The 19,113-nt window shown below is 57.8% G+C and overlaps 1 protein-coding gene across 1 annotated transcript in view; it reads right to left on the bottom strand.

Moving 5' to 3' along the window:
* SPEG (striated muscle enriched protein kinase) overlaps positions 1–19,113 on the bottom strand; it is a 49,611-nt gene that overhangs the window by 1,899 nt on the left and 28,599 nt on the right. The window contains exons 18-41 of the mRNA XM_042950234.1: positions 18,787–18,993; positions 18,261–18,384; positions 17,968–18,143; positions 15,503–15,615; positions 14,890–15,058; positions 14,544–14,640; positions 14,218–14,418; positions 12,629–12,686; positions 11,968–12,045; positions 11,683–11,861; positions 11,145–11,171; positions 10,302–10,454; positions 10,074–10,116; positions 9,066–9,134; positions 6,824–8,798; positions 6,408–6,539; positions 3,728–3,844; positions 3,420–3,587; positions 3,185–3,307; positions 2,867–3,034; positions 2,164–2,779; positions 1,467–1,706; positions 1,162–1,385; positions 26–101 (exon numbers count right to left, since the gene is read on the bottom strand). Of these exons, the coding sequence (XP_042806168.1) occupies positions 26–101; positions 1,162–1,385; positions 1,467–1,706; positions 2,164–2,779; positions 2,867–3,034; positions 3,185–3,307; positions 3,420–3,587; positions 3,728–3,844; positions 6,408–6,539; positions 6,824–8,798; positions 9,066–9,134; positions 10,074–10,116; positions 10,302–10,454; positions 11,145–11,171; positions 11,683–11,861; positions 11,968–12,045; positions 12,629–12,686; positions 14,218–14,418; positions 14,544–14,640; positions 14,890–15,058; positions 15,503–15,615; positions 17,968–18,143; positions 18,261–18,384; positions 18,787–18,993 (5,533 nt within the window). The remainder of the gene's footprint in view (positions 1–25; positions 102–1,161; positions 1,386–1,466; positions 1,707–2,163; positions 2,780–2,866; positions 3,035–3,184; positions 3,308–3,419; positions 3,588–3,727; positions 3,845–6,407; positions 6,540–6,823; positions 8,799–9,065; positions 9,135–10,073; positions 10,117–10,301; positions 10,455–11,144; positions 11,172–11,682; positions 11,862–11,967; positions 12,046–12,628; positions 12,687–14,217; positions 14,419–14,543; positions 14,641–14,889; positions 15,059–15,502; positions 15,616–17,967; positions 18,144–18,260; positions 18,385–18,786; positions 18,994–19,113) is intronic.

The raw sequence follows: 19,113 nt of genomic DNA, 5'->3' as shown, positions 1-19,113 counted from the left end.
GAAGGTGGGTCCTAGGGGCACTCACATGATGTAAGTGAGCACACCCGCTCCCCAGATGTCCGTGGCGGAACCGATGGGCTCTCCCTTCACCATCTCAGGAGCTGACGGGAGACAGAGGCCAAGTTGAACCAGCTTCCTGATGGCAGGGGAGCGGGAGAGACAAGGGAGGCCCCTGGGGGCTGGGGGAGCAGGACAGTGCCCAGGTCACAAGACCATGGGCACAACCAGAGCAACAGGCCCTGGATCCAGCAGGTCGAATGGGAGTTGGGTGGCCCCCAGCGGAGATGTGGGCTGCCTGAGGAATTGGCCCAGGTACTGAATGGTGGGGTCCCCAGAACTGCAGAGGTACTGGGAACCAGGGCCATTAGCTCCCTCGGATCAGCCCTGAGGTAGGGCACCCATTCACAAAAAGCGTGGCCAACACCAAGGTTAAGAGCCTTTGAAATCAGCCTGGCTGGCTCTAATCCCAGGCCTGTCCTTCTAGCCGTGGGATGTTGGCAATGTACTAAACTTGTCTGGCTCTCCATTTCCTCATCTGTAAAGTGTGGCTTGTAGAATAACTCCAAGGAATAGAGATGATGAGCATAAAGTATTCAGTAGGTAGCTAAACGGTAGCTGGTTTACCTTATGTATATAGATTAATGATTGATCTCCTCTCTGTCCAATTTTATCAAATCCTGGCTCTACCATTTATAAACTGTCTGATATTGGACAAATACTTAACCTCACTGCACCTCTGTTTCGTCTGTAAAATGGGGGTAATGTTATGCCAATCTCTAGGGCTACTGAAAATATCATCCATGGCGGGTGTCTGGGTGGCTCAGTCAGTTAAGCGGCTGACTGTTGATTTCACTCAGGTCATGATCTCATGATTCGTGAGTTCAAACCCCGCATCAGGCTCTGTGCTGACAGTGTGGGGCTTGCTTGGGATTCTCTCTCTCCCCCTCTCTCTGCCCCTCCCCAACCCATGCTCTCGTGTTCTCTCTCTCTCTCAGAAAAAATAAACTTAAGAAAAGAGAGAAAATGCATGGAAAGAACCGAATTCGTTGCTCACATATAATAAGCACTCAATAAATGGCACATACGTGAGTGAAGCAGAGTGAGCCCCGGCTTCCACCCCTCTGGTAGCACCCCAACCCCCGGCTGGCATGACGCCCTCACCCATGAACTCCAGCGTGCCTGTGCGGTGGCCAAGGGGCCGCAGGGCCTGGGGGTTGTAGGGCTGGGCACTGCCGAAGTCCACAATCTTGAGGGCGTTGTCAGGGGCCAGCAGCAGGTTGTCAGGCTTGATGTCCAGGTGCAGCACGTGGCGGCCGTGGAGGTAGTCCAGGCCTTGTAGCAGCTGCACCACATAGGTGGCCACATCGTCCTCTGAATACCGGAACCTGGGGGGGCCCGGGCGGAGCAGGTGACATCCAGCTCAGCTGCCCCCACTTGCTCCCTGCTCCCCCAGGTCGCCGGGTTACCTGTCGCTGAGCCCACAGAGGAGCTCCCGGTTCCCGCAGCTCTCAGCGATGAGCACAAGGTAACGCGGGGTGATGTAGGCCTCGTGCAGGGACATGAGCCGTTCGTGGTGCAATGTCCGCAGCACTTCGTACTCCTGCAGGACGCGCCGCTTGCCCTCAGCCGCGTAGGGCACGATCTTGGCCACGAATGTCCGCCCGGTGGCGTTCTCCCGGCATGCACGCACTACACCGAAGCGGCCCCTATGTGTGTATGGGGGGGGACACCACATGATCAGAGAAGAGGAGGTCGGGGAAGCAGGGACCCCCAGCAGCAAGTATGCAATGGTTCTGAGCGTGGCCTCTGAAGTTCAATCCTAGGAGCCTGGATGGGAGTCTCAGCTCTGCCACTTACTGGCTCTGTGCCTCAGGCAAATCCCATAACCTGTCCAACCTCAGTTTTCCTATCTGTGAAACGGCTGATGATAATAATGCAGTCTCTGTCTGTCTCTCAGGGTTGTGAAGATTAAATGGTATCATATGATTAAAGAGCTTAGCACAGTGCCTGGCAGAGAAAATCTGAATTTAATATGCCAGGCACCCAGATCTCAGTCCCTCCCCAACCCTGCCCAGGGCAACCTGATCTTCTCTCTGAATTGCTGTTCCCTACATCCCATCCACTCCCCACTCCGTCCTCTGTCCCTTCCCCAGACCCACTTGCCTGGCCTTCTCCTCTAGGAAGGTGTAGGGTTTCTGAGGGGGCCCCTGTCGAAGAGCGGTGCCCTCTGGCCCAGGAGAGCTGGGGGGACCACCCACAGGGGAGGTGACCACCTCCTTGGCCGGGCTGAGGCTTCGCACAGTCACCTTGGTGGGCTCGGGAGGGGGCTCGGGGGCTGGGGGCTCAGGGGCTGGGGGTGCAGACACAAAGGAGGTCACCATATACAGGGGAGTAGAGGAAGACGCTGGTTTAACCCCTTGAGGGGTGGAGGCTGGGGTTGGGGTCCCAGTGTCAGGGATGGAAGACTTGGGCTCACTTGGGGTGGCCTGGGCACTGGGTGGGGCGGGCTCTGCTTGCTGGGCAGCCTGCAGGCCTCTGTGCTTTCGTGGGGGGGTTTGGGGTGGTGGACCCACGGCCTTGAGGGAGGACAAGGCCTGACTGGGGGGTGTTGGGGGACATGAGGGGCTGAGAGCGGCTGACTGAGGGGCTGGGGGAGCAGGAGCTGGGGTGGGAGTCTGGGATGGGGCCAGTGAGGTAGGAGAGTGAGGAGGCGGGGCCCTGGCTGGCCCTGAGGTAACAGGGGCGTCTTGGTGAGCAGCAGATGGCAGAACTGAGGAATCTAAGTGGAGAGAAAGAAAATCATCACCATGGTACCCCCGGGGCAAAACCATAGTTCTCTGGCCACCCCCCGTCCTGTCCCACTGACCTTGTGTGCCCCTGACGATGACCTTCTCGGAAGGGTTGCTGAAAGGCCCTTGCCCAGCACGGTTGGCACAGGCCACACGGAATCTCACGGTCACACCGATTGGCAGGTGGGTCACGTTGTAGTAACAGTCAGGGATGCCTGAGCTCACAGGGTGCCAGGCAGACTCCCCTGTAGGGCAGCATGGGGGAGGGGCTGAGGCCACAGAAGGGGTGGCCCAAGCTCCCAGGGCTATCTGTGAGGAGCCAGGGAGGGCAACTGTCTCCCGGGACCCGTGCACCTCCCAGCTCCCCTCTTCCGCCAGCCTGCCCCGTCCCTCACCATCCACCCGCCGCTCCAGCGTGTATGTGCAAGGTGCCCGGCTATCTCCTGGCTTCCAGAGCACCAGTGCCGTGTCCTGGTAGGTCTGGGGCACCTCAGGAGGAGCTAACTTTCCTGGGATGCCTGGCAAGAGGAAGGGAGCCCCAGTGAGCCCCTGTGCCCCAGCTTAGGGACCCTCAAACCCTAGCCCACCACGTGCCATCGCTGCCCCCCTCAGTCCCTGCCCCTAGCTCACGGGCCACAGCCACGGTACAGGAGCTGGTGATGCTGCCCAGGACATTGGTGGCCGAGCACTCATAGAGCCCAGCATGTCGCTTGCCCACCCGGGGGATGCTTAGCAGCTGCCGTCCATCTTTACAGGACACGATGATCACTGAGGGCTCTGATCGCAGGGACTGTTTGTCTGCGGGCCGGGAAGAGCAGAGGGGGCTGCTGAGTGAGACGGCTCCAGGCCCCCCTCCCCAGTTACCACCTCCCCTGAGCATCCCCTGGCTGTGGGACCACTTGCCTGCCCGCTGTCTGTGACAGGAGTGTTCTCCTTACCTTTCATCCAGGAGATGTGGGGTGCAGGGCAGGCCGCTGGCAGACAGAGCAGGGTGGCTGCCTCTCCCTCCAGCAGCACCTGGTCCTTGAGTTTGATGTGGAAGACCGGAGGGAAATCTGCAGGGAGGACAAAGACAGCCATGGGTCTGCAGGAACCCCAGCTCACTTACCAAGGAGGGAAGGGAAGATGTGTGTGAGAGCGGGGGCTGCCAGCAGGAAGCAGAGTGAAAAGTTGTCCCTTCCCAGTCAGATGTGGGAAGGAGAACCCCAACACCATGCCTTTGAGAATTTTCTTTAGGGTATCACCTCCTCTGGGTGTAGAACTAGCTTTTTCTTTCGTTGACTATTGAAGATGCTTGGGAGCTACCTCATAATGTTTGTAAAGCGCTTGGAGTGGGGCCTGGAACTAAGTAAGTGTTCTGTAAGCATCTGTTAAATAAAGGAAAAACAAATATTGGAACACTATGCTGATTAAGATTTTGAAATACCCACTCCTGTGGGGCACCACAGGGCAAGTGAGAGGAGCCAGTGACTTGGGCACAGACTGCTGAGATTGAACATTACGTTCAATCAAAACGCATCATCTCGAAAGATCCAAAGTCAAGGCAAACGGGGCAAACCCCGGAAGTGTGTCAGCCTCCCCGGCCCCTTACCCCACCTGGGGTCTGGGCACACGGTCTCAGACCTCATATATATTCCTTCGGGTCAGCTAAGTAGTGAGAGCTTCTTCAGGGACAAGAGACAGTATCTGTATGACCTTGGACCATGTTTTGTCTGTAAATCGAGGAAAATCCTAACACAAAGCTCCTAGGCTGTGAGAATTAAAAGAGGTATGGAAAGTGCTTAGCATGTATCTAACATGTAATAAGTGCTCACAAATGTTAGTTTTTATTGTTGTCAGGATTACTATCCCGTTGACATGCCCAGTAGAGGAGCTAAGGCCAGACCCCCAGAGAAATAGGCTGTTTCAGCAAAGCTGGCTTCATAGCTGGCTGGTGAGTGTGTCCAAGCCTGGGCTGTGGATGGGTCAAGGTCTTTGCCGCTGTACAGCCTGCCTGTGGCTCCTTGGTGTCCTGAGGATTTGCATTCCTGCTCCCTGGAAAGTCTCTTTAGAAAAATCCCAATCTGGTCGAGACCAGTGCGGGGTGGGGTATGGGGCACATTTTTCATGTGGGAAGAGAGCTGAGGGGTCGATACCCCTGTGAGCCCCAGCTGCTGCCTGTCTAAAGAACCAGGAGGGAGCAGAGGTGGGGATGAGCTGCATAGGGGAGGGATGATCAGCCAGAGTGGATATCAGGAGAGCCAGCATGACCCCTCCTTTCACACTATACCCCAGTATTCCCTAGGAGGGGTCCCACACCGAGGCGCCAACAATGCAAAGTAAATATAGTTTCATCAGTGGCCACCTCCAGGCCAAGTGAGGGTACTGGGGAGAGGGGAGAGGGAGGGGGGCCAGGAGGAGACGTGAAAGGTGACCCCAGCTCAGCCCTGCCAGCCCCACCTCCATTCCCGCAGAGGCCAGCCCTAGTTGGTAAAGTGGATGGGGGATAGCCTTCTTCCTGCAGGGAGGGGGCAGAGGATGAGGTAAGGGGACACTGCCTCGGCAGAAAATCAGCTGCACAAGCAAAATGCAGCTGGGAGAGAAGCCCCAGTGGGAAGGAATCAGCTGTCCCTGGGCCTCAGTGCTGGCTTATCTCTCTTTCCCTGCCTCTTCCACCCCTGCCCCCACCGGCTGGCCTCCTTCCCTCCCCTTTGCTCACTATAGGCCCTGCTGCCTTAAGAAAGACACCCCAGCTCCCCTGGCCAAAGATGGACACAGTCACCCTGCGCCCAGCGGAGGCACGGCTGGAACGGTGCTGAGGAGTTTTATCAGGAAACTGGGGAAGATCGGAGCGGTGACTGATACAGATCCCGCACACAGCAGGGTTTGGTGGGCCTGCTCTTTTCTGCGTGCTGGTCTGGAAAAGCTGCCCTCCCCCCAAAAGCCTTTGTCTGGGGTCCTTGAGGAACGAGCCCTTTTCTGGTGGGGAACTGGGGTGACCCCAGGTGGAAAATACCTCTCTCCCTGCAGCCCCAGGATACTTGGGCAGAGAAACAGACCAGGGCATATGCCAAGTCCCCCACCCCTCAGCAAAGAGCCCTGAAGACTGCTTGTCCCCACACAAGTGCCTTCTGTGGGGGCAGGGAGGACAGGAAGGGGCAGCGAGGGTGTTCAGGGCTCTGGAGGAGTAGAGAATTGGGGGCACAGTCCAGATTGTGGGCCGCTGGGCTGGGAGAAAAAGAATGTCTTTGTACATACACACATTTGGAGGGGGAGGCTAGCCAAAGAGAGGCATAAGTACGGTGTCCCAAAGCCACCTCTGGGTTCTGGCTACAGAGGACCGTGCAGTCCAACTCTCGGCTAGCATGGCTAAACCTGTTTCCTCACCCATAAAATAGGGATGATGATAAGAACAGTTCCTAAACAACGTGGGAAGGTTAGATGAGGCAGCGCTTGTAAAGCACTTACTAGGACATTCAGCATTACTAGTCAACAGGATCAGTTAATGCTATTGTTATTGTTGTTCTCCCGACTCTGGGTCCCTTCCACTACTGCCCAGCATCCTCAAGGTGGGCTCCACCCAGCTATGACCGCTCCTGAGGCAGGGAGGGGGCTACTCACCCAGCAGGCCTCTATTACCTGACTCACTGCGCACATACTGGTGACCCAAATCCTCCTGGGCACTGGCAGAGAGGTTTGGCTGTGATAACCCCTTGTCCTTTCGCAGCCGAGAGAAGCCCCAGCGAAGCCGCCTCCGGCTTTCCCCAGGAGCTGTGAAGACCCAGGCCACCGTAAGCCCTGGCCCAACCAGTGCCAGAAAGCTCCCACCTCCCTGAGGCCCTCAGCCCAGGGAAGTAGAGAACTTCTAGCCCCCAACGCAGCCTGCTCCCAAACCAGCCTCAGCCCCCTCTCCAGGACCTCCAGCTCCTCCTCCCAGAGCCTCCCTCCAGCCCTCCCACCCTCTTCCGGGCTCTGCACCTGTCATCACAGCTCCACCCCACCCCCCACCCGCACGTGTTCACACATTTACCGGCCACTCTGCCCCTGTCCCTCACCCGAGGAGCCGGACGTAGCGCTGGCCTCGGAGCCCAGGGACTCTGCGGAAGGCGTGCTGGCGCCGGCCTGGGCCGCCAGCTGGTTGTGTGCGAGGCCGAAGCGCCGCAGACTCTCGCCCTCCGACGTGGCCCTGCGCAGCCGTCCAAACAGCGGCGTGCTGCGACCCGATGCGCCCCCTGAGTCCTCACTGCTGCCGCTGCGCTGCAACCGGCTGGACAGCCGCTCGAGCGTGGAGCTGAGCCTCCTGCGCACGGCCAGCACCGGGGAGCCCCGCGCCGAGCTGCCGCCCTCCGAGCTCTCCCCGTCCCCACCGCGGGCCTCCCAGGCTGGGTGGCGCTGCGCGGGCGGGGTCCGCCGCAGACGCTGGGACAGCGACAGCGAGAGGCGGCGGACGAGGCCCGGCTCCCCGACCGCCCTGAGGTCTTGCACGGAGCGGGAACGCTCCGGCCGTCGCACCAGCTCCAGTGGCGTTCCTGCCGGGCTGGGCCGGTACATGCCGTCCTCCTCCTGGGCCCCGCGAAACGGGCCGCGTTCCTCTGAGCGCGAGCGGCTCAGCAATCGCAGCCCCCGCGACAGGGGCGACTCACGGCTGCGCTTGAACTTGGCCTCGAATACAGCCTCTGACTCTAGGTTCTCGATGCTGCTACTGAGACTGCTACCTGGCCTGCGGGGCACTGTGGGCACCCGGGCTTTCTCGGCTAGCACTGGGGGCGCCCCGGCTGAAGGCACGCGCTTCTCGGAGGCTCCCGGAGGTGGGGAGGCCACCCGGGCAAACACAGCAGGGTGGGGTCTGGGCTCTGATGGAGATGCCCCAGGGCTCTGCAGGGGGCCCGTCGTGTGACCTGACAGCTGGAGCGACTGCATGATCTGGGCATAAGGTGTGAGGGGGGCCACTGGGGTTTGCGGAGTCACAGAGGGCTGTGTGGGCTTGGGGGCTGGGACCGGCTCCGGCGTGGACTCTGGGGCCTTCTCTTGGGCAGGCTGGGGTGCCAAGGGCTGCGGGGCATCACTGGGTGTGGTGGTAGGAGGTTTCAAAGACTTGGGGACACTGGATTTGGGGGCGCTGGGCCTCGCAGGGCTGGGTGGTTGGGCCTCACTGAGGGCAGACAAGGAGGGAGACTCCTGTAGCCTGCGGGCCCCAAGCCTGGCCACGGGGATCTCGAGGGGCGCCCCAGCACGGCGGTGCCTGCCCCGGGGCTCCGCCTCTCCCTGTGAGAAGCTGCTACTCTTCTGCAGGCCCCGGGTCTCAGGTGGGGGCTGGTGTCGAGGGGCTGCCTCGCTGGAGGCAGCCCGTGCCAGCCGGGGATCCCGGGCACGGTCCCCCAGGCTCTCTAGCAGGGGGCCCCTGAGGCCACTGACCTTGCCATCCTCAGGGCCTCCCCGCAACAGCCGCTGGCGCAGGGCCTGCAGCCTCTGGGCATACTCACCCTCACCCAGGCCTCCCCGGGTCAGGCGGGTGGCGCCCGGGCTGGGGCTTCGGCGCTGTGGCAGCTCCACAGAGGCTGCCTTGTGCAGGCCCCGGCCCGGCTCCCTCGGCCCGGCCCGGGGCAGGGCACTCTCGGCAGAGGTGCCCCTCCGGAGCTCTTTCCGCTGGGGGCTGGACCCAGCTTGGGGCTCCTGGCCTGGGGAGGGGAGGGCCTGAGGGCTGGGGGCCTCCTGGTCCTGAGAGGGGGCCCTTCCCTCCTCCTGCCAGTCCATGGGGGTGGCCGTGCCAGCCTCTGGGGCGCCCAGGGCCTCATCCTCAGTGGGAATGTCGGTGAGGGACACCCGGGAACCCGAGAACTCAGGCTGCAGTGGCCGGGGCACTGAGGGCAGCTCCTCCAGCTCTTCCTCCTCAGAGTCAGAGGAAGACGAGAGCCCCCCACTGGGGGGTGGTCTTCTGGGTATGGCTACCCACACCCGCTCTGGGGGTGCCCGCAGCAGCTCAGGGATGGGGCGCAGCACCAGGTGGCACTTGTAGCTGATCTGGGAGCGCTGGAGACAAGGTACTAGAGTCAGACCTGAGAGGGGCCCCCGGGGCCAGACTGACCCACTCAAGCCCACGTCAGCCCCAGGGGAGAAGACCCCAGGCAGGCGGAGGGTTGGGGAACGGGAGTGAAACTGGGGGTTGAGAGAATAAAAAGTAGATGAAGACAGACGAGTGGGGAGCGAGGGCACGTGATAGAAACAAGGCAGGGTTCAGGAGAAAAACTGCGGAGCGAAAAGGTGGAAGGCACAGAGGCAGGGCCCAGGCAAACTCACCTGCCACCTCCGCCTGGAGAGGAACAGCTTTAAGTGATCCGTGCTCACCTCTGCGCCCTTGGCCTGTGTCTGCAAACCCAGGAAAGAGGGCCTGAGGAAAAGTCCTCTGTCAACCTAGACCCTCAAGGTTTGGCAACAGAGAGGCAAAGTCCACAGCAGGGGACAGTGGACTGGGCAGCATTGAGTCTGGGTTCCTAGGGGTCCCTTCCCCTTAGATCTGTCACGGCTCCCACAGCCAAGGTGCCTACGTATGACAAAATCCCTGAACCTAAGTGGAAAGTCAGTGGCTCTTCGTGTGGGTTTGGGGCTTACGCCAGGGCTCTTACACCGTCTTGGCACATTGGCTGCCCTCAGGAGCCTGCACTTGGGCCCCTGGCCTGGGCTCCACTCCCCAGCTCACCACCTGTCTCACGCAGAGCCGGCGTCCCAGACATCTGGAGCTTTGGTGGGCCAGGCGGAGACAGATATTTCCCTCAGTCTCCCACCCAGGTGTCTGAAAAGAGCTCATTTATGATCTGAGAGACAAGGCTCATAATCCAAGGACAGATACCAGAATGACCTCAACCTTCAGTTGACCCAGCATAACACTCAATGGATGGTTTATTCAGTCACTCTTTCTGGGTCATATGCTGAACTCCACCCCTCTGCCCTGTGGTGCTGGGGTTTGAAGATCAATGAGTGAGAGTTCTGGCCACACAGAGCTCAAAACCAAGAGACCGGTCTAGCCGGGCCACCCACCAACCGCAGGGCGGGACAGAGGCAGACACACAGGAGTGAGGAGGACCAGGGCTGGTCTTGAGAGCCAGGAAAAACCCTGATGACTTTGCTTATTAGCAAAACAGGAGTAATAATGTCTTTCCATGCAGAGCTATTGTGAGGCTAACAGACCATATGGTTATAAATTGCCTCTCGCAGACTATACTGCACACAGTAGGTACTCAGTAAATGGAGCTGTTAATAATGTTCTCTCCCCCCACCTCTTCTACCACAACTTTGCAAGAGACTCACTTTGAACCAAGGATGTTCTAGGGTCTCCTCTGCGGTAGGCCTCCTGTAAAGGAATGAAGGTTAAGAAGGGCTCCATCACTCATTCAGAGAGCCAGTCAACACATGGGCAAACAGGGCCTGTAAGGAGTTGAGAGACTGAACATCTAAGGGCAGAGGCTGGGTCAGGAGTGGGGGACAGGCATGAGGGGACTCTGAGGGGTGGGGGGCTCCCCAGGACCCTGTACTCACAGCCGGTCCTGCACCAGCACTTTGATGAGGAAGCCCCGGGCCTCCCTGCTCAGGCTCAGAAATGTGGTCTCCTCGAAGGCCACGTTGTAGTTTCGAATGTTCATCAATGTCGTCCGATCGTTTTCTCCAACAAATGGGGAGATTCCTGTCAGACTGCAGAGGCAGAGAGGGCCAGCATGAGAGGTGGGTGGGGCCCTGGGCTGAGGCAGAGACTATGAGGGATGCCAGTGGGGACATGGGGCTGGGGACAGGTGGAGGCCCTGGGGCTCTGGGGAAGGCAGAGGCAGGGTGAATCCAAACAGAGGGCAGTCTTTCAGACTCTTGCCTGTCCTGCCGCCACCCCCCACTGCCAAATAGGTGAGGAGGCAGTACTGCTTTGAGACCTGAGCACCCAGGTGGGCCCTGCACCCATACTTTAGAGGACCTGTTTTGTCCCTCCTCCAGCCACGGCCTGTTCCTGAGGTGAAGAGTCTGTGCCCAGGGGATATGCGCCCTGAGCCTGAGCCTCTTTCTTCTACTGCCTGTTCTGAACACTCAGGGCCTTATAATACCCTGCCTAGATGGCACTGAGCCTGCACGGGCCTCTCTCTGTCCAGCCTCCCAAGCATGCTGCTAGCATGACCGCCCCTCACGGAGGAGCGTGGTGGCAGACAGAGCTTAGACTCGCAGCCTGAGGCATCCACGTTCATGCACGTGAGGCCCCTGACAGTGCAGGGGTGAGAAAGAGAAGGGGTGGGCTGCAGGCCCTAAACTGCTCTCCTGCCCCAGGCTCTGCAAATGTTAGGGGTGGGCCTGCTAGGAGACCATTGGAAACTGGGGTCCGTAGTGTAGAGGGGTCCTTACCAGAGGAAGGCAACAACGCCCACAGGCCTGTGGGGAAAAGAGAGTAATCGAGGGGTAAGTGGACAGCCCGCCTCCCACTAGCAGTGAGCGGTTTTCTGCAACCGCTAATCTAGTGAGGAGTGTCCTCACTGGGACAAATGGGCACAGGGATGCCTCCTTCCAGGAGGCCTCTCAACCCAGAGGTCTCAAGGTCCCTGGAGGAGTCAAGGGTCACGGCAGGGCCAGCCCAGGAAGCACAGAGGAGTCTGGGAGCCAAAGAGCTGGCCTCCCTCACTGCGGGGAGGCAAGATGGCCACAAAGGGGGAAGTCGCCGCACCTAGGGGAGATCAGGAGCCAAGGACGGACAGGGAGGGCTAAGGCCTTGAGTGACTGGGTCAACTCTGACTGATGAGGGGCAGGTAGAAACATGGTCAATAGACCTACTGTCAGAGGAGGAATCTGGGCTTAGTGAGGCTCCTCTCTGCCAGCGAGCAAGGCCCCAGCACGGCACTGAGGGAAGAGGCCCTGGCCCACCCGCGGCCCAGTATGCCAGCATTACCAGATGTCAGTGACTCCAGACACGGGGGTCTGATTGACAATCTCAGGTGCCACGAACTCAGGTGTGCCGTATTGGCAGTACTGGGGCTCTCCCGGAGTCAGCTCCTGGGCATTCCCAAAGTCACAGATCCTCACCTGCTCCTCACCCTCTGCGCCATCCCACACCATCAGGTTCTCAGGCTGCAGAACACAAGGGAAGGCATGGGAGCTGAGTGAAGAGGGGGGGATGCCCCACTGCCTGCCTCCCACGGGGGCTGCCTGCTCCCCACCCCCGCCTGCACCTCACCTTGACATCCAAGTGCAGCACATGGTTCTGGTGCAGGTAGCATATTCCCTCGAGCACTTGTTGCATGTAGGCCCGGATCTGTGGAAACAGGAGGCCCAAAGTCCGCGGGGGCAAGGGTGGGGTATTAGGTTTGCTCACCACCAGAGCTGTGGCAAGAGATCAGGCCATGCCTGAGAAGTGGCCTTCAGATGGCCGGCTGGTGGAGGTAGCTGAAACATAGGTTTGGGGTTCCTGAGATCTGGGGTCTCCAAGTACAACTGTATAGGTTGGGCACAGCACAAATATAGGAGGGAGCCATTTACATTATAATAAGTAGAACTGTGCAGTGTACAATTTGTACAGCCCTCCATGGCGGGACAGCAGTGAGACTAAATGGAGTCGAGGTGGGGCGCCTCCCGAGGGAAATATCTGAGTCATGTTTATGGGGGGAAGACTGGGAAACAACACAGGTAGGGGCCAGTGGGCCTACTGAGATTTACAGAGGACTGTGCAAGTCCCAGCATGGGAAGTCTGGTCCTGCCTGCCTAACAGTCCTCTCCACCACCACCCCTGGCCTATTCATGGGCATGGACGGCATGCCCAGGACCCACCCCTCAATTCTCAGAGCTCAGGTGGGTAACCACGGGTGCCCAACCTGACCCCTGCCACCCACTGCCCTCACCTCAGACTCACACACGGTGGGTTTCCTGGCCATTCGCTCCAGCAGCTCCTCTGTGCATCTATGTCCCAGATCAAGGAGAACAGTGACAGCAGGGCCAACTCCTGGGCCCTCCCCGGGCAGTGCCCTCTACCCCTAGAGCTCAAGTCAGATCCCGGCTCTGCACAGAGTTCTCTTTCCCCTTAAAGCATATGTAATACCAGTTCTGTGTTTCCACCCTTTCCCTATCATCTGGGTGCATAGATGGGACCACCCTGCTTGAACTCTCATTTGCTGTGGGGTCTCAGGCAAGTCACCCAACCTCTCTGAGCCTAGGTTCCCTCAGGTGGAGAATGGGGATGACATCTTCACTCATACCCCTCTGTTAGCTATTTAAAAAGGCCAAGTTAGAGGGGCGCCTGGGTGGCTCAGTCGGTTAAGCGTCCGACTTCAGCTCAGGTCATGATCTTGCGGTCCGCGAGTTCGAGCCCCGCGTCGGGCTCTGGGCTGATGGCTCGGAGCCTGGAGCTTGCTTCCGATTCTGTGTCTCCCTCTCTTTCTGCCCCTCCCCCGTTCATGCTGTGTCTCTCTCTGTCTCAAAAATAAATAAACGTTAAAAAAAAAAAATTAAAAAGGCCAAGTTAGAGCAGAATTTTGTGGACCACGGATGGAACTTCTTGCCTCTTTTTGAGAATGACCGTGACATTTAACAAATGGTCATTTTTCTGAGGTTTGGGCTCTTATAGTGCAGACTGGAAGGCTGGTGTGAAGGATATGGTCACCCTGCTAGTGGGAGAGATAAGCTGACCACCTTATCACAGTGTGCCTCTGTTTAAACAGAGCTCTCATGGAAGGGCAAAATCTATTCTTCATGAAAACAACCTTTCAAATAAAACCAGTCGTGATGCTCATCTGAAATGGGGTCACTTCGAAAGTTTGAATATATTGTACTGTATTTCGTGTACACGCCTTTTGTTAGCCATGTGACCTTGGATGAGTTACTTAATCTCTCTATACTTCAGTATTATCATCTGTAAAATGGGGATAAAAAAATTCCATGACATAGGTATATACGAGGATTAAATAGGTTAATATTGGCAAAACTTAGGAGCACTGCCAGGCACCCACTAAATGCTATGTAAGTTTAAGCTAAAAGGGGTGCCTGGGTGGCTTGGATGGTTGAGAGTCTGACTTCAGCACAGGTCATGATCTCGCAGTTCAAGAGTTCAAGCCCCGCATCAGGCTGTGTGCTGATAGCTCAGAGCCTGGAGCCTACTTCAGATTCTGTGCCCCTCTCTCTCTCTCTGCCCCTCCCCCGCTCATCCTCTGTCTCTGTCTCTCTCTCTCTCTCTCTAAAGAATAAACATTAAAAAAAAAAAAATTTAAAAGACAGGGGTGGGGGGGAGCTAAAAAGTGTTGTTTTTTGCAGAAGTCTCCAGACTCTACTCTGTAAAGTTCTGACAAGATGTCTTCAGAACTCCCAATCATCGATGGGAACATTTCCTAATAGGTGGTCAGTACCTCCTAAAGGTCAATGGGACCACTTTGTGAAGTATAAAACATGTTGCTAATTGGCCACGTGTCCCCTACCCGCCCAACCTATCCCAGGATACAGCTCGGTGACAATGACCAGTCCCCGACGCCTCTCAAAGGCCTCATGGAAGTAGAGGACGCCGTCGTGCTGAAGCCGGGCCAGCAGCCGGGCTTCCCGCCATGCTGATGCCTTTGGCTTGGCCTGGCTGGGGATGAACTTGGCTGCAAACTCCAGGCCGGAGCTTCGCTCCACCACGCGCCGCAGGTAGGAGAAGGCACCCCTGGGTGACGACACAGGGAGGTGAGGGGCTCCATCATCGAGGTAGCCCTGGCTCTCCAAGGCCTCCTAGCCTCAGACCCAGGCGCCCTTGGCTCCCAGGCTCGGCACTCTCTCCCGGCCCCACACCTGCCGATCTCTTGATGGATGTCATAGAAGTCGCTGAGTCTCCTTCCTCGCTGTTCCTCGGCCTCCCCGGCCCCCTCTACTTCCATGGCTGTCTGGGCTGGGGAAGAGATGCCCAGTGTTAGGTGGGGGAAGGCAAGAGAGTAACGAGGGCAGAGACCGGGACAGGCAAGGCAGATGAAGGAGACAAAAGAGGACCAGGAATGTTGGGGGCCCGACGTGGGGTGCCGGGCTGGAAGACAGTGGTGGTTTAAGAGGGAAGGGCCTGGTGAGTGGTTCCTGGCTGGGGGCTCACATGGCATTCCCGAGAATAAGCATTCTGCCTTTCTCCCTTCGCACTCCAGCCCACCTGAACGCACAGCCAACTCTGCTTTGCAGGAGACTTCGCCAGCCAGGTTCCGTGCAGTGCAGGTGTAGACGCCTCCATCCTGGGTCCCTGTGCTGAGCACCACCAGGGAGCACTCGCTCTCTTCATACACGAAGCTCACATGGCTACTCTCGGTCAGCAGCACCTCGTCCTGCAGAGTTGGCTGTCACCTCCAGCCCAGGCCTGGCTTGACCTCTACCTGGGACCCACCTTTATCTCCATGACTGAGACCCAGTCTCAGCCCTACCTCAAGGGCCAGGAACACTCCTACCCCACGGCTCGATATTATCGCTGCCCCAGGGGCCTTGCTCCCTTCAGCACCCGAAACTGGCTCCACTTTATTTCCCAGTAATAGCCCTGCACCACCCAGTTAGTCCCCTGGTTCCTGAAACACCCACGAGTGTCACACGGCACCCTGGGTCCCGTTTTCTTCTCCTAGCCACACCTCTGGCAGCACCTTTGTTCTTCTCTGTCCAGGCTCCCCTCCTCCTAAGGTTGCCAAGACCCCTCCTGTCCAGAAATCCCTCCTCCCTTACCCTCAGGCTCCCAGCCAGCCCCATGCTAGGACTCCCTGAGGCCTTTGTCACCCTCTGACCTTGTACCACATGATGTCTGGCAGTGGTTTCCCCTCCACCACTACAGCAAAGCGTGCGGTTTCCCCAGCCCCGACCTCCACGTCCTCCATGATGGACTCAAATCGAGGGGCCTCTGAAATACACAGGGGTGGGGTGAGGAAGGGAAGGTGACAACACTGAGGTCATGAAGGCGTGCCTTTTCAGTCCCTCTCCAAGCCCTCCCTCCCTCCCTCAGCGACAGGCTCAGGCAGAACACCAGAAGCCCCTACACCCCAGCACCCCACCCACCGGGGTCTCAAACTCGGCCCCTGGGAACACCAGAGTTCCTTGCCTGTAAATCCATATGTGATGTTCTCCAAATCCCAGAAAACCTAAGCCAGAGGGTGCAGCCTTGCTTTGCTGGACCCTCAGTGTTCATTTGCCAGCTCTGAAACTAGGAGATTTTCACACACAAAAGAAATCTGGATTTCCTGCCTCTCTTGAAAAAATCAGGATTGGCCATGCTGAGTGAGCCTCTTCCCTCACTGCATTAATGGGCTGGTGCAGAGTGGCTCGATGCTGCCCCCTGTGGGTGACCGCCCTTCTGCACAGCCCTACCTCGGGCTTTACTGTCCTGGGCCCCAGAAGGCAGCTCAGGCTGTGACCCTGAATTAAATTCGCGGATGGCATTGCCTGTATCTTGACGTTTTCTCTCTGAATCTTGTTTAAATGTTTAAAGGCGCCTTTTGTCATCTGGGAGATGACAAGATGAACAAACATATACCAATCCTCAGCTTTGCTCTCCCACATGTGACAGTGATTTCATTCTCTACGCATATCATGCGGTCATGTTATTTCCTGGCAGAGTGGCTTCTAATTCTCGGAATGGAATTAAATACCTATTCTAGCGTGCTTCACAGAGGAACCTGTGACTTCCCAGTGCCCCACCTCCTGAGCATGTTTGAGGGTCTCAGCTTTAAGAGGAGTGGGAGTGAGCAGACCCTGAGGGAAGAACAGGGGCACAGGGCAGGGACCACCACCCATCACAGGCACCCAGTCCGACTTTGTAGAGATAAAAGGGGGGCTCCCTGGGAGTGAAGAAGACCCTACCGTGGGGCAGATATGGAGGAAGGAGGCAATTCCACTTGCCCTGCCTGGGGGCTGGGGGGTGGTGGGCACAGTGGGAGGGGCATGAAGATCCAAGCCCCAGGCCTGTTCTAGTCCCGGCTAACTGGAACACAGTGTCTCTCTCTCTCTCTCAGTCACTGTCCCAGCCTGGCTGGGCTGCAGGGCTCTCAGTGGCCAGGGCTTCCCAAACCCTAAGGCTCTTCCTCTATCTGGGAAGAAAAATGAGTCCTATAGATGGTACACTCAAGGAGCAAAGTGGCAGCTGAGTAGGAAGTGGCGGGGGTGGGGGGGCGGGTGGAGAAGCTGGGCAAGGGAGGAAACACACAAAAGGGAGACAGGGACCCAGATGATCGGTGCCCACCCCCCATCCATATCAGGGCCAGCAGGGCTCCCTCACCTCTTCCTCACACACCCTACGGCCACTTCTCTTCCACGCTAAAGATCCCTTCCCACCCCTCAGGGAATCTGGTTTCTCGTCCAGAGGTGGTGGGGGGGGTTACTCCGTGAAGGTCAAAGGACTGGAAGGTTTCAAGTGAACTTGAACAATTTTTTAAAAGCACCAGCAAATGTACATTTATCCAGATATGATTGCCTGTGCTAACTAAAATGTCACTTTCTTTGCCTTTGGTTGGAATTGTATCTACTCAGCAGGTAACACTGTTTAGCTCATGCTGATCTGAAGTTCTGAGTGGCGGGTACATATGCCTAGAGTTAATTAACAAACCGGAAAACAAGACAATTACTACTTAACGCATGCCACCGGTTGAGAGCCTACATCTTTAAAGGAGAAATTATAAAAAGGGTCCTCACTGCAAAGGCTGGCAGGGTCTGTCAAATAGACCAGTGCGAAAGGGCAGCCAGGGTCCCCAGAGCTGAGAGTCTGCTAATCAAATGTGCTCGCTTGGGCTTTTTTCTTTTTGAAATTAAACTTGGTCCCCTTACACTTGTTACATTTGAGGTGCTATTTCCTGTTGTGTTTAACACGGGAGCCAGGAGTTGGCCCTGGCGTTGGGCATCCAGGCTTGAATCCCAGCTCCTGTCCTTATCAAGTTGTGTGACCTTGGGCCTGTTACTTAGCATACTCTCCAAGCTTCAGTTTTCCCATCTGTCAAATGAGGATAATAACCTGTCCCATATAGCAGGGCTAACGTAAATATTCCATGAGGTGATACAGGAAGGTATCTGGCACTGAGGCTGGCACATACTAGGTGCTCAATAAATATCTTATTCGCACTATCACTGTTATTTCTGCTAGCATTCGTATTATTACAGCCATTAGATGGCCAGGCCTGACAGGAGGGTGTATGCACCCGGGGGGATAAGGCAAGGACCGTGGGCCTGACAGGGAGGAGAGGGAAGGAAGCGTCCTGCCACCCACCTGCCAGCTCCAGGGTGACTGAGCAGGCCTGTGTGCCGTGGCGGTTGCGGGCAGTGCAGGTGAGGGGCCCCACGTCTCGGCGGCTCACCCGGCAGATGCGAAGACAGTACTGGTCATCATCCGGCTGGCTCAGCTCGTACACACCTGCCCGTGCCTCTAGGAGAGCCCCTCGGCAGCTAAGAGACACGACAGGGAGGTCACCCAGCATCCAGGCACAGGGTGGGGGTCAGGCCAGGATGGCCAGAGCTGGACGGCCACAGGTGGGGAATGAGGCATGCAAGGCAGGGCCCCACCTTCTCCAGACGACCTGGGCCTCCACGTGGTTGAAGGTGACCGTGACACTGGTGGGCTGTCCCTCCACCACATACACGATGTCCGGCTTGTCCAACACAGCGGGCGCCTCCTCGAGTGGTGGGCCTGGATGGAGAAGAGCACGAGCTGGTTCTGGGCTTAATACCAGGTCGTTAGTGTCCTGTATGCTCTTAACCACCCGCCAACCACCATGGGAGCTCCGTGTTTACAGATGAGGAAGCTGAGGTTCAGAGAGGTTCAGCTATCTGTCTAGGGCACATAGCCAGGAAGTAGCAGAGTGGGGACTTTGCCCCGAGCTTGTCTGACTCCAGAGCCTCAGCCTTGCCCACTGTGCATGCAGCTTTCAGGAGGAAAACGTGCTCGGACTGGTCAAGGTTGCCCCCAGCCGTGCTATTCCCCCCATAGCTAGAATGTCTAGATCAGCCCTTGAGCCTCCACCACGAAGACCCAGTTCCCTGGCCCAGCAGCCCCAACCACCCCCACCCCCGTAGAAGAACCCAGGCTCACCGTGCTCCAGCAGCTGCACAGGCTCAGAGGGGGGTGAGGGCTTGCTGCTGCTCTTGATGGTGGTGCTGAGGACCCGGAAGATGTGCTGGACCCCCTTACGCAGCCCCATGGCTGCCCACCCGGGCTCCCGCAGGCCCGTGGCCAGCACTGTCCACTGGTCTGAGCCCAGAACCTGGTGCTGCACGGTGTAGGTCAGGGCGTCTGGGTCTAGTGGGGAAGTAGCTGCTAGAGGTGGGCATTGCTGGGACACCCCCTGTCCCCCCCCATTCAGCTGGCTCAGGACCCAGACACTCATCATTAGTCTGCTCTAAGGACCTGCCTCAGTTT

The sequence above is a fragment of the Panthera leo genome, chromosome C1 (genome assembly GCF_018350215.1).
Source record: "Panthera leo isolate Ple1 chromosome C1, P.leo_Ple1_pat1.1, whole genome shotgun sequence".
Classification (NCBI taxonomy): domain Eukaryota; kingdom Metazoa; phylum Chordata; class Mammalia; order Carnivora; family Felidae; genus Panthera; species Panthera leo.
The sequence above is the reverse complement of the archived record's forward strand: the minus strand, read 5'-3'. Positions and strand labels throughout refer to the sequence as shown.